Source organism: Podarcis erhardii, assembly GCF_964252035.2.
Source record: "Podarcis erhardii genome assembly, chromosome: 2".
Taxonomy (NCBI): Eukaryota; Metazoa; Chordata; class Lepidosauria; order Squamata; family Lacertidae; genus Podarcis; species Podarcis erhardii.
The window spans coordinates 115,635,781-115,649,728 of NC_138498.1; the positions used below are offsets into that span (position 1 = coordinate 115,635,781).

The window sequence follows — 13,948 nt, forward strand, 5'->3', positions numbered from 1 at the left end:
TAAATAAAAGGACACATTCTACTCATGTCAAAACATGCTGATTCCCGGACCGTTTGCAGGCCGGATTGAGGAGGCGATTGGACCGGATCCGGCCCACGGGCCTTAGTTTGCCTACCCATGGGGCAGAGCATCTGAAGAAGGTCCCAGGTTCAGTTCCTGACATCTCCAAAAAAAGGGCAAGAGTGCCCCCTGTTTGAAACTTTGCTGCCAGCCTGTGCTGACAATACTGAGCTAGGTGGACCAAGGGTTTGACTCGGCATAAGCCAACTTCCTGTGTTCCTGTGCAATTGCATTTGAAGCTGGGGGAGCGGAAGAAATGCTACAAATGAGCAGTTGAGGGGGATGAGATGCTGGAGGGAGGGGGCAGCTGGGAAACGAGATCAGTCTAGGGAGCAACAACTGGCTTTTCAAGAATAACTGAGTGAATGGTGTCCATTCCAAAGAAAACAGATGCTCCGGGAATACTCCAGGCAAAGGAACTCTGCACAGGCTCAGAAGCCCCCTCAGCTCAACGCGCCTGCAATTTGTAACAGCAGAACTTAAACTTTACACCACAGAGTAGACCTATGTAGAACTGCGCTGTAAAGCTGGGAAGCACCCCCAGTGGCCACTCGTTTTTTGAGTGGTTTGTAAGTTTTGCAAAATAAATTGCAAAAGCGCAACATGCCACAATAGCCAAAACCAGACAACCTAAAAAGTTACTTCCGCTTCTTTTTTTGGCATCATTACTTTGGTAATTTACTGCTGCCTGCTGTTTTTGATGTCTGCCATATTCCTGTTCAGTAAATTTCAAATTATTATTATTTGCAAAATTGTATTATTATAATACAAAACCACCACCAAGATAATGCAACCTACAAGGTCAAATAATCAAAGTTGCAAAAATGCCCAATGCAGCCACGATGGCCAAAGCAGATAAGCCCATCAAGCTATACAATACTAATTGCAACTTTTTTTTTTTTTTTTTTTTTTTTTGCAAAACTCCCACAATGACTAAAATCAACACAAGCTAAAGAGTTCCTGCTGCTAACGATATTACTAGCAGGGATATTACCTCCAAGGCGAAAGAGAGGAGGAGCCCTTCGGAGGCCGGGCGGGCCAAACTAACTTCTTGGCGGCGTCGCTCCGCCCCGCTTCGCTCGCGATTTGCATCCCTCCCGTCGGCCACGTCAGCCGGGAGTCCGGGTCTGGCTGCAGGCTCCGGAGGGGAGGGGGAGAGGGATACCCCACCTTAAAAAAAAAACCCAGGACCCCCCCCCTCCCCCCCCCCCAGCCAGGATGGTCTTGCTTACCATGATTAGCCGGGTCCAAGACGGGCTTCTCCTGGCAGCTTCTATGCAGGAAACGGAGCAGGTAAGAGGAAGGAGGAACCCAGGAGTCCGGGGCATCCAGGGCATCTCCGCCCCCCCCCCCCCCGCTCAGCCGACCCTCTCCAGCTCTAACCACTAGGAAATCCTTTCCTCCCAAGGGTCACGTTTCCGCTTTTTAGGACCCTTTCCGCTACTTTTTACTTGCTCCTGGTTTTGTTCTAAGTGGGAAACTCAACCAGATGGGCGGGGTATAAATAATAAATTATTATTATTATTATTGTTGGTGGTGGGGGAGTGAACTTTCAAAACTGGTTTCAGAGATGATTTATGTAGGGGTTATGACATTGGCACACGTGGAGTGGGGGTATCAAACAAATAAATTAATAGCACCAAACGTCATGGGGCGTCTGAAGGCTGCAGTCGTGTACAGACATCTGCAAGGAAACTCAACTGAAAAACAACGAGACACCTTTCTGAGTAGAAATAATAATAATAATAATAATAATAATAATAATAATAATAATACATATAGCAGGGGTGGATAAATGCCAGTTTGGGGGACCTGATCTGGACCCACTCCTCCTCTTGGTAATTTTTCTGCCCCACTTCGAGATCCCATGGGTTTTGAAGGCAGTGCAAAATAAATAAGTAAATTAAAAAGTAAGATGGTGAATGCTCAGTGGTGGAGCATCTGCTTTGCTTGCAGAAATTCCCAGGTCCAGTCCTGATATTTCCAGGTACAGTTAGGGGAGGCCTCACTCTGGAACCCCGGAGTGCTGCTTCCGGCCAGTGTTGACAGTACTGAGCTAGGTGGGCCAGTGGTCTGACTCACTATAAGGCAGCTTCCTGCGTTACAGATCTATCCTTCCTGCCATTGGAAAAAGGAAGAATAAATCCCTCTCCTGCCTCCCAGTTGATGTGTAGGGCAGATGAATGTGCCCACTTTTGGCCCCGCCCTCTGCTGGCATGTGGCCCTCAGAGGTTTGGCTGAGGGCGAACGCGGCCCTTGATGCAAAAAGGGCTGCTCCAACGTATAGGAGACCGCTTCAAGTGTACTTTGTATTGTAAGCTAATTTTGTCTTTCCCTGGCAATTCATTACACACACTCATATATAGAACCAGCTTTAGGCAGGTGAACCATAACTGCTAAAGAGAGCTTCCTGGCTCAGAGCCAGTTTACCTTTGAATACCAGAACTTGGGAGAAGATCACAAGGGTCCTTCAGAAGCTAACAAAAATGGGCAGCTAACTAGGGACGCAGGTGGCACTGTGGGGTAAACCACAGAGACTTGGGCTTGCTGATCAGAAGGTTGGCAGTTCGAATCCCCGCGACAGGGTGAGCTCCCATTGCTCAGTCCCTGCTCCTGCCAAACCTAGCAGTTTGAAAGCACATCAAAGTGCAAGTAGATAAAGAGGTACCGCTCCAGCGGGAAGGTAAATGGCGTTTCCGTGCGCTGCTCTGATTCGCCAGAAGCGGCTTAGTCATGCTGGCCACATGACCCAGAAGCTGTACGCCTGCTCCCTCGGCCAATAAAGCAAGATGAGCGCCGCAACCCCAGAGTCGGCCACGACTGGACCTTAAACTGGCAAGTGATGAAAACAAGTTGCCAGACTAGATTATCCAGCAAAACTGTTATTCTTTTCCCTAAACGGATTTAGGCAATCCAATGTGTGCCCTCAGGCTCCCATCTTTAGTATTCAGGCAATAATGCCAGCCTGCCATTCAAAGCTGTTGTAGGATTAAGTGTGCTGTAACAATCCTCTAATGATGCCTAATAATGTAATTGCCTTCCTCTCTTCCTGAGGGAGCCCAGAAGTCTTGGGATCATAGAGATTCTTCCCACCCCACAACCAGCTGTAACCAGTCCCCTTCCCAGAATTTTTATTTAAGCTCCTTGGCTGGTGCGAGAGATTTTGCCGCCGGAGGTGAATTATTATTGCGGTGTTATAAGTATAATCATTTGATTTGTTTCCCACCCTTCACCTTAACGCCCCAAGGGCACATCACAACAGTTTCAAACGCAACATTAAAAACCATTTAAAACAAATTGCAGCCGCAGGAACAGGGTGGGTCGTAAAAATATACCTCTTGAGTATCCAAGATCAGGGTAAAAACAGAACGGCTGAATCAGGCCTGTGGCCTACCCTGGTCTAGCATCCTGTTCACAGAGTGTTCACAGATGCCTTTTTTCTGGGAAGCTCAACAGCAGGACCGCCAGAGAGCGACACCACCAGTCTTCCTACCTGTAGCTCTTAGAAACTGATATTCAGAGGAATATTCAGCCCCCGGACAGGGGAGGGAAAACGTAGTCTCCGCTAGCCTTCTCCCCTTGGTGTTAGTCCCTATTATTTCCTCTGCAGTCGAACCGGAACTTCCAAGAATATCACAGTCAAGCGAAGCAACTTTTCCGGAAGCTTGGGGAGCATTCGCCGAACCGCTGTTCCTTGCAGGCTGGGGCGATGACTTTCCAGTAAGTGTTTCTCAGAAATAAGGAGGGAGCGTGGTATTAAAAGGGCATCTCTCTTCAGAACCTGCAAACTGTTAAAAGATGCTATAACAGCGCTGGGATTGACAGGGCAGTAGGCTGATGGTTTGGGGGATCTGGCTCCTTCCGGATGTTATTCACAGACGTATCTTAGAATTATAGAGTTGGAAGGGGACCCCGAGGGTCATCTAGTCCAACCCCCTGCAATGCAGGAATATTTTGCCCAAGGTAGCTCCCATCATCCCTGGCCGCCGGCCATGCTGGCTGGGGCTGATGCCTGCTGGAGTCCAAGAACAGCTTGCGGGTCGCAGGTTTCCCCATCCCTGCTGCGGATGCGTGTTTCTTGCTTAGAGTGTGGGGGGCCCTGTGTTCGAATCCTGAATGTGAAACCTGCCTGGACTGGGGGAAGCTACAATTGAGAGAAGTTGGAGGGGCCCCAGCTTAGAGATAGAGCATGTGCTTTGCATGCAGAAGGCCCAGTCCCTTTGCTTGTCCAGATTAAAAAAGCATTCTTGGGCAGCAGGGCTGGAAAATGTCTCTTTCTTCGATGTGGAAGAGCTGCTGTCAATCATATTTCACAACACTGAACTAGATGGACCAATGGTGAGACTCGGTATAAGGCAGCTCCACATGACACCCAGCTGCTGCTTCTAAACCACCTTCACCAAAATAACAACTTGCATGGTCGCCTATGTTCCCAATTGGGAGACGATGGTTCATTTATTCATACAAGCTATCCCAACGTTGTAAATTATTTGCATTACTTTACTAGTGTGGTTGCGCTGCTACAAATTCCTAGGGTCTAGAAACTTGCTTGTGAGGCTGTTTGTGCTCGCTTGAAAGAGCCGGATCACGATTTCCCTTCCTCCTCGCTTCTGTGCCCTCTTCCTCCTCTGCAGCTACCTGATCAGCCAGGGCATTTGCTACCTGACGCTGTGCGAAGCCGCTTACTCCAAAAAGCTGGCCTTCGCCTTCCTGGAGGAGCTGCAAGCCGAATTCTGGGAGCTGTACGGGAAGAAGGTGTCCTCCGTGTCACGGCCGTACGCCTTCATCGAGTTTGGTGCGTACTAACTGGGGGAGCCTTTCCAGCCCGGCCCTGCCAGCCTTCTAGTCCTCATTGTCTAAACTGTGTTAGGCAACACAAAACTCCTACCTGCCTTGCAAGCAGAAGACCTTAGGTTCAGTCCTGGTGGCTACTGGATCTGGAGTGTACTTTTATCTATTTGTCTAGAAGAGATAGTGGACCACCTCCAGGTTTCTTTCTTTATTTGGGTGAGTGGGGAGGCGAGAGCTAATTTGCCTGCTCCCTCAAGCCAATTTTTCTGACCCCCTGCAAAACTTGGAATAAAAATAAAAGCAGACCCACATTCACTTTGGGCCACGTGTACACACCACAGCAGTATGGAGTAGTGGCCAGAATGCTGGCCTAGGACCTGGGAGAGCAGGGTTCGACAGTGGAATTTGCTGCCAAGGAGTGTGGTGGAGTCTCCTTCTTTGGAGGTCTTTAAGCAGAGGCTTGACAACCATATGTCAGGAGTGCTCTGATAGTGTTTCCTGCTTGGCAGGGGGTTGGACTCGATGGCCCTTGTGGTCTCTTCCAACTCTATGATTCTATTCTATGATTCTATGATTCTAAATCCCCACTCAGTCATGAAGACCACTGGGTGAGCTTGGACCTGTGTTGTTACACAGATAAAATGGATGGGGGGGGACTGTGGGCACTACCTTGAAGTCCTTAGAGAAAAATCAGGATACCAGTGCAAAAAAACAACAAACCACTGGGTGAGTGGCCTCAGCCCCACCCACCCCCAAAAGCTGAGTCCCTGTGGCCTAGTAGTAGTTCATCTCAGATGTTGCCAATCCATGAAACCCTCCTATTTTTTTTTAAAGATCTCTATATCCAGAAGCTTAAGAAATCCTACCTGGACACCTGGTCCAAGCGCCACCTGAGCAGCATCAACATGGAGCTACAGGATGTTCAGAAGATCATGGTGACCAACATTGAAGAGGTGCTCCAACGTGGAGAGGCCTTATCAGGTATGGGGGAAAGGGGGTTTGTGATCAGTGCTGCGGGGAGATCTGTGTCTACGCAGTGATCTGCGTGTCGTATTGGAAGTCACAGAGCAAAATATCACATCTGTCTAATTTGGGGCCTGGGGTGGATGCGAGGATATCACATCCCCAGGTTTGGGAGGAAATCCAGGCCTGGACATATTCACCTACGACAGGTTAGCCGCTCGCCGTGGCGAGCGGGAAGAGAAAAAACGGCGAAGATGGGGTTTTAAAAGGTCCGTTAGCCAGCCCTGTCTTCTTTTTTTCCTCTATTTGCCCTCCAGCTCTGGATTACAAGGCCAGCAACCTGTCAACTCTCTCTAAGAAATACCGCCATGACGCCAAACTCCTCAACAGCCGTTCCGCCTACGCCAAAGCCGCTGCTACCAGTCTTGTCTTTGTGATACTTATGATCTACATACGCTTCTGGTGGCTGGTGTGACCCTGCGCTGCCTTCCTTCCGCCCTCCTTCTTTGGTCCTGCCTCATACGGGGATCTGTGAAAAGAGCGGGGTGTGTTTCTGCGCCCCCCTCGCTCCGCCCTCCCCCAAGAGGCTGCTGTAGCACCTCTGGGAGAAACGAGAACTTGTGGAACTTGTTACTGTTTTCAAGCATGGCACCGTTTGCCACCCTGCGGCTAAACCTGGAATGACAACCGGTAGAGAGAAAGTGTTGCTTCTCTCCGGTAGAGAGAAGTTGAGCATGGGGACTGTTTGCAATTGCGATGAGTGTGGTTGCTTTTTTTGCTCTTAATGTGCAAAGAGTTCTGCAGCTTCCTAGACAGGGAGAAGAGAGAGGGGCACCTGTTTTTGGCAATCGCAAAAACAGCCTACGCACAGAGAGAGTCCCATGGCATCTTCAAAACTACCTAGGTGGGGATCTTGTTCCTCTACAGATGTTGACGGGCTCCCATCTGCTTCAGCCACTATGTCCCATTGGTCAGAGATGCTGGGAGTTATAGTTCAGGAACAACTAGGTGGCTACAGGTGTTCCCCTCCTTGCTGTAGAAGCTCTGAATGCTACCATGTTAGATAGGTTAGTGCAGCTGTTGCAGACAGAGAAACCATGCTTGAAATAAGATGGAGGGTGATGAGGAATCATTCCAAGTGTTGCTGGTGTTTTTTTAGTTAAGATCATGGTGCTTTTTCAATAAATGTTATTTCCCATGAAACTGGGAGCAGGCGACTCGACAGTGGGTGGGGGAAGGGGGGAAAAACTGCTCGTAAAAAGCCTCCAAAGCTAGTACATTTATTTTAGCAGTACATTTTCAGATATTCAGGGCTCAGCCTGAGTTCCAGCAAGAGCCAGTCCAGAACCTAATTTTCAATCCAAGGATATGTGACTGGATGACACAAGGGGAGAGTGTTTTTGAGCATGTGCAGAGTGTAGGCAAGGGTTACCTTTTTGTACTGGCTTTTAATGGCAGTCTGCCACGCACGAAATTTTGCTTCTAATGAACCAGTTTGGTTTAGCGAAGCGGACTGAATTCGTTCAAAAATCTCTGAACAACGCCCAAAAGTCATTATAATGATTTCTGGGTGAACTGAATGCAAAATAAGTTTGGGTTTTATTGTGTGTGGGGTGTGTTTGTAGAACTTTCAACGGTTTCTAGCTCATTTTCAGGTTCATTGGCTTACTTGTTTTGTTTTGTTTTTACTCTTTAGACTCTTTGGGCTTTTAAGCTTAAAGATCATAATGGCTGGGGAAAATATATCTTAAAAACTGCTTTGTGTGTGGATTTTGATATTTGCTTAGCCTTCCTCTTTTCGCTCTATAAGATGCACCAGACCACAAGACACACCTAGTTTTTGGAGGAGGAAAACAAGAAAAAAAATATTCTGAATCTCAGAAGCCAGAACAGCAAGAGGGATCGCTGCGCAGTGAAAGCAGCCTGCATTCGCTCCATAAGATGCACACACATTTCCCCTTACTTTTTAGGAGGGAAAAAGTGAGTCTTATAGAGCAAAAAATACGGTATATTTTATACTTCAGCACAGCTGCTTGCAACATTCTGAATGCTGAATGTGTGTGTGTGTATTTGCTAAGGATAATTTGGATAAATCTAAACCAAGCGTGAACCAAACTAGTTTATATCGCACAGGTACTAGAAGTAGTTTTCCTTTTTTGGACACCCTGAACTAGCTCTTTTTTAAAATGAACTTTTCAAGCATGGCAGCCAATCCTTTCCCCAGGACACTGCCAGGAGATTTTTCACTTGCTTCAATTGTTTTTGGGTTGTTAGCCACAGTGTCTATGCTCAGTCTCCACTGTCACAGGCAGCACACCTCCGAATATCAGTTATTGGGAAATGCAGGTGGAGAGAGTTCTCTTGCGCTCAGTGTTCCTACAGGCATTTGGTTGGTCTTTGTGAAAGCAGGACACTGGACTAGACGGGCATTTGGACTGATCCAGCAGGCTCTTCTTATGCCCCCCTCCCAATTTTTCTAAGGGTTGGGGGACAGAGCTCCTCCCTTCTCCCTGATAATTTTCTTTAGGTGCTGGAAGGAAGAGCAGGGAAGATTAGCCACAAGAGAACAGATCCCTGGTTCTGATTTCTAAGGAGCCCTCGAGGTTCTAAGCAGGCAGAGCTGAGCTATGCTACGTGGCAGGGATGGTGTGTAATCATTGCAAGGCCTGGTCTTCATAAACTCCCGTCTATCTGATTCTGCACCAGTGGAAAAGCAAAGCCAACTATGACAGCGCGTATATTGGGGAATTGCAGCTTGGGGAAGCGGGGCGAAAGACCACTCTGACCCCAGTAGCCTGAGATCGTCCACCCTTGTCCAACAGCAAGTTATGATCAAGGGTTTTTCCGTACTCTCCAAGCTGTGTGACATATCATTGCCACGGACCTGTGCAACAACACCTTGCATGACGTCAGATGTGTCCTCAGAGAGTTCTCCGGTTTTACACAAGATCCTCCTCGTTCCTCCATGCAGGACATCTAAATCTGCCCTCGGGCACCGCTCGGCTCTGAATTGCCTCCCTTCGTGGTGCCGTCCTGTGACATCATCCCAGCCCTGCATGACCTCATCAGGAAGCGCCACACCATGGCCCAGTCCGCTGTCACTGACGCGCAGCTGTAGCCTCTGGCCAACCCAGACCCAGAGGGTGCAGAGTCACTCGTCGGGTGGCCCCACAGCGTTTTCTGATTGGCCAATCGGCAGCGTAGGAGCGGGGAGGTCCTTAAAAGGGCCCTTGGTCTCTGGGACCGGAGTTAGCCGCTGGTTGCCAGGTTGCCACTTTAACCTGCGTGGGCTGCCGGCAGACCGTTGGGGCTGGGGGCGTGGCCTGTGTGGCGAGAGCTGCTGGGAGGGGCGGGGGCAGTCCAAGAGGGCCAGGATGTCGTGGTGGAGGCGCTCGAGGGCCACGTCCTTCGGGAGGCGGCCCATGTGGTCCCGGATGCTCTGCTTGGCTCCGTTTTGGAGAAGAAGGCAGGCCACTTTGTAGCTCCCCTCTTGGGCAGCCACAAACAACGGGGTCTGTGCCTGATGGGAGGGCGCAAAATAGATAAAAGTTAAGAGCTGCTTCTGCACAAATCTCTTTAAAGCACTCTTATAAAACAGTCATGGCTTCCCTCAAGGAATGCTGGGAAATGCAGTTTGTTAAAGGTGCTGCGGCTTGTTAGCAGACCCCACGCAGACCCCTACAGTTTCCCCTCCACCTCTGACGTGTCTGTTTTCAGATGGCGTGAGCAGAAATACATTACCTACCCGATTATCCTGGCTGTCCTTATCAGCTCCATTTCTGAGCAGGACAAGGGTGGCACGGACGTTATTGACCGCCGCAGCCCAGTGGAGGGCCGTTTTTCCTGTGGGACAGAGAATACAGGGATTTAATGAATCGAAATCCATGAGGCTCTCTGAGTGAGCTTGGCCAAGTCACCATCAATCAGCCAAACCAAACCTCCTTGGAGGAGCTCCCTGGTGTAGACTTACGTAGGGTTGCCATATGTCCAGAATTTCCTGGGCATAGCCAGAACAGTGCCCAGACGGAAACTACTGAAATGTGCGGGAAAATTCAGTCGTATGACAACCCATTTCGGAAGTGTATTTCCTTAAACATAGCTCAGAAACCTAAAACTCAAAAACTCAAAAAAAATAATATTTTGAGATTTAGCAAGAAAAAGCTCAACAAGTCTGGGCAAAACTAAAAACTTTTGTGTCCTAATTTTCACTTTTTGAAATATGGCAACCCTAACTTACAGCAAATCAGCCTGCCAGGACCCCAGATGTGGGACGGACGCAGCAGCAAGGAGATGGCTTGTCTGCACCCAAGCAAACAGTTCTGCATCCTTTATGCACAAAGCAAAATCCATAAAGCTATGGTTTTCCCAGTAGTGATGTATGGAAGTGAGAGCTGGACCATACAGAAGGCTGATCGCCAAAGAATTGATGCTTTTGAATTATGGTGCTGGAGGAGACTCTTGAGAGTCCCATGGACTGCAAGAAGATCAAACCTATCCATTCTTAAGGAAATCAGCCCCGAGTGCTCACTGGAGGGACAGATCCTGAAGCTGAGGCTCCAATACTTTGGCCACCTCATGAGAAGAGAAGACTCCCTGGAAAAGACGCTGATGTTGGGAAAGATGGAGGGCACAAGGAGAAGGGGACGGCAGAGGACGAGATGGGTGGGCAGTGTTCTCGAAGCTACCAGCATGAGTTTGACCAAACTGCGGGAGGCAGTGGAAGACAGGAGTGCCTGGCGTGCTCTGGTCCATGGGGTCACGAAGAGGCAGACACGACTAAACGACTAAACAACAACAACAAAAGTGTATATCTGTTTACCTAGAACTTCCCATTGCACCCGGCTGGTGAGGCCATAGGTGGCAACTGCCCAAAGTCTCTCCACAGATAAGCACAGCATCAATGCAACCCAATTAGCATACATCAAAGTGAGTGAATGCACAGACATATATAAGCTCAGTCCTACAACAACTATTAGTTTTGGTGTTATCTTGGCTACCAAGATGGCATTTGCAGGCCTTCTGGGACATGCCACTTTGGGTTCAGCACACGGACAAGCAATGCCCTCACCTCTCTTATCCACAGCCCTGATGTCGGCGTGATTGGCGACCAGCTCCTCCACCATGTTTTCAACCCCAAGCCGTGTGGCAAGCATGAGAGGGGTGGTGCCATCGTGCGCTGATGCGTCCAAGTCTGTATGCCGGTGCCGCAAAAGGATCTGTGGAGAAAATGTTCCCTTTTTTAAAAAATTGCTGCTGGCTCACTCCTGCCAGTGGGCCGCTGGCCTCATCCAGCAGAGCTCTCCTTATGCTCTTGCCACAGTCTCTCCTCTCCAGGGTTTCCCCCAAGCAATCAGAGACTGCTCCTGCATGCAGCCAACCTCTCCTCTGCTCTTTTCATGCCTCTCTTGGTCCTGGGAGACCAGAGGGAAGGGGAGCTTGTCGCAACAGGATGGAGGAGACAACCTATGACACTTCACCAGCCTGACTCCTCTGTGCCTCTTGACCTCCCTCCTCTCCTGCTTCCGATTCTGGACTTCTCTCTGCTACAGTCTCCCTGCTCACCAAGCCCTGTTACCTCCTCAGCTTCCCACACCTCCTCCTTCCAGTCTTCTCCCTCTGACCACTCGTTGTTGTCCCACCACCACTCCCAGGGCTCTCAGCCCTCTTCCTTTGAGGGTTCCCCAGCTGGTTTCCCCCACCGTTCCTCTGCGTCCAAAGACACCCACCTAGTCTCGCATTCTGTTCTCCCAATGGCCAACCATATACGCCCCCAAGAAGCCCGAGAGAAGGACCCAAGTGCACCCACCTCCCCAATTGTGATTCCCAGCGAGTGCTCTTCAGAGGCATATATTGCCTCTGACAGTGGAGAGAGAAGAAGAGTTTGGATTTGGATTTGATATCCCGCTTTATCACTACCTGAAGGAGTCTCAAAGCGGCTAACAATCTCCTTTCCCTTCCTCCCTGACAAGAAACACTCTGTGAGGTAAGTGGGGCTGAGATACTTCAAAGAAGTGTGACTAGCCCAAGGTCACCCAGCAGCTGCATGTGGAGGAGCAGGGAATCGAACCCGGTTCACCAGATTACGAGTCTACTGCTCTTAACCAAAGCACCACACTGGGAGAGAACATGGTCATTGTGACCAGTATGATAGCCTTGTCCTCTGTGTTCAAAGAGTCTTGTTTGTATGGAGAAGGCCTTCTTTTGTATGGAGAAGGCCTTCTGGGAGTGTGATGTCATTTCACCCTTGCACCTCCGTTTTATTTTAGTCACCTGGAATACACCCAGCGCATCGGCAGCAATGGCGCTGTGCAAGGGGCTCCGTCCCCACTGGTCGCGGGCGTTGACGTCGGCGCCGGAGGCCAGGAGCCTGCGGGCGGCATCAGCACGGGAGAATCGAGCTGCCAAGTGAAGGGGCGTCTCTCCAGGGCTTCCCTTCTGCCCCTCTGCCCAGGATCCCTCTAGATCCAATCCAGGAGAATGGGCCAAGGGCATCATGGGGGTCAGGCCACAAACTGGAGGGATAAAAAAGGGCATTTCATGAAGGTCAGACTTGTAACTAGGGACGGACATCCATTTCGGTTTCCCTCTGCCTCTCATTTTCCCAATCTTGAGTTCCGTTCCCCAGATTTCCTCATCAGTTTGTCAGCGTTATTATTTATCTATTTTTGGGTTTATTGGTGAGATTTCTATTTTTTTAAAATCTCAATAAGATAACGAAACAAAAAGAAGAAAGGAAAGAGAGAGAAAAGAACGAAAAAAGGAAAACAAGCATTAGAGAAAAATTAAGAAGGCTTCTGGTTTTCCATCTGCCGCCTGTTACATTTAAAAAAGAAATTATTTAAGACATTCAGTCCATGTCTTCTCCATTTTCCATTAAACAATATTTCTATTAAGTCAATTTTTTAAAAGAAGAAAAGCCGCCTCATGAAAATTTGCCAGCCTTTTAGTGCAAATTTCTCCCTTCATACACATTTATGTGTGCAATTTTGGCAAATATACACGTGTTTGCAAAGCAATCTCTCCTAGTATTATTATTATATAATTCATTATGATATAATATTATATTTATCTTGCCCTCCCCCCCTGGTTCAGACCAGCCCTGTGGGCAGGATCTTTCCTTATTACATCCAGTCCAGGGGCTTGTTGTTGACGGCTTCCCTTGATGGCCTGCTTCCCTCTTTACCTGGCTTTTGAGTCTTGATGGCCTTCGGCTTGGGGTCCTTCTCCTGGCTTGAGGTCGGCGTGCTGAACTGCACCTGCTTCTTTGGCCTAGACTGGCCTCGGTCTGGGATTGAGACGGCATCTGCATCACCCTGTATCAAAGAGGCTATAAAAAGTTTGCTCTGTCCCTGCTAGTGGAACGCAACCAACAACATGGGCACTGCTGCGACTGCGGGCGTCTCCCCTCTGCCACCCTCTGCACCCTGCCTGCCACCCATTCTCCCTGATTACCTGGCACTGTGATGGGAACAAATGTGACCCTTCTCTGTTCCTTCGTGGGGGGAAATAAAGTAAAAGGGGACATATTCGTCCCCACCACTTTCTCTATGGCCCAACTATGGTGCCACACTTGAAGAAGAAGAAGAGTTTGGATTTGATATCCCGCTTTATCACTACCCTCAGGAGTCTCAAAGCGGCTAACAATCTCCTTTTCCCTTCCTCCCCCCCAACAAACACTCTGTGAGGTGAGTGAGGCTGAGAGACTTCAGAGAAGTGTGACTGGCCCAAGGTCACCCAGCAGCTGCATGTGGAGGAGCGGGGAAGCGAACCCGGTTCCCCAGATTATGAGACTACCGCTCTTAACCACTACACCACACTGGTTCTCTGTGATATATTGATTTATTTTTAAAAGTTGTTATGATGGCCCTGGCCCTGGCCTTGCCTGTAGGGCTGTAGGGCTCTAGACATACACTCTGCCATCCAAATCCTAGCAGCAGCACTGCCTCCTCATCCGGACCAAATACCTCCATATCTGCATAGTTCAGTGGTCCATCAAAGTGGGGGCTGGAGCACATGTCGGGGTCATCTACAAATTCAGCACTCGGCTTCATTGGCCTGGATTGTGGGGAGAGGGGGAAAGAAATGAATAGGAATAAGGAGAGATCCCAGGCTGCTGCTGCTGTTGTTATGAGAT

The 13,948-nt window shown here is 49.2% G+C and overlaps 2 protein-coding genes across 2 annotated transcripts in view; one reads left to right on the forward strand and one right to left on the reverse strand.

The window, feature by feature from the left end:
• Nucleotides 1-1,258: 1,258 nt before the first annotated feature.
• On the forward strand, nt 1,259-6,357 carry LOC309337224 (vesicle-trafficking protein SEC22b-B-like). Its single transcript, XM_081853976.1, has 5 exons — nt 1,259-1,353; nt 3,671-3,780; nt 4,695-4,855; nt 5,686-5,832; nt 6,132-6,357. Exons 1-5 carry the CDS (start codon nt 1,279-1,281, stop codon nt 6,287-6,289), a joined length of 651 nt encoding a protein of 216 aa, XP_081710102.1. The 5' UTR covers nt 1,259-1,278; the 3' UTR covers nt 6,290-6,357.
• A 721-nt stretch (nt 6,358-7,078) lies between these two features.
• Nucleotides 7,079-13,948, reverse strand: part of NOTCH4 (notch receptor 4) — a 41,003-nt gene continuing 34,133 nt past the window's right edge. The window contains exons 21-26 of the mRNA XM_081852285.1: nt 13,779-13,869; nt 12,998-13,127; nt 12,085-12,326; nt 10,883-11,030; nt 9,560-9,657; nt 7,079-9,334 (exon numbers count right to left, since the gene is read on the reverse strand). Of these exons, the coding sequence (XP_081708411.1) occupies nt 8,966-9,334; nt 9,560-9,657; nt 10,883-11,030; nt 12,085-12,326; nt 12,998-13,127; nt 13,779-13,869 (1,078 nt within the window). The 3' untranslated portion in view covers nt 7,079-8,965. The remainder of the gene's footprint in view (nt 9,335-9,559; nt 9,658-10,882; nt 11,031-12,084; nt 12,327-12,997; nt 13,128-13,778; nt 13,870-13,948) is intronic.

Coding starts and splice junctions, on each gene's coding strand:
- LOC309337224 (XM_081853976.1), top strand. CDS start 1,279: ATGGTCTTGCTTACCATGATTAGCCGGGTCCAAGACGGGCTTCTCCTG. Junction 4,856..5,685: donor GTACGCCTTCATCGAGTTTG/GTGCGTACTAAC, acceptor TTTTTTTTAAAG/ATCTCTATATCCAGAAGCTT. Junction 5,833..6,131: donor ACGTGGAGAGGCCTTATCAG/GTATGGGGGAAA, acceptor TTTGCCCTCCAG/CTCTGGATTACAAGGCCAGC.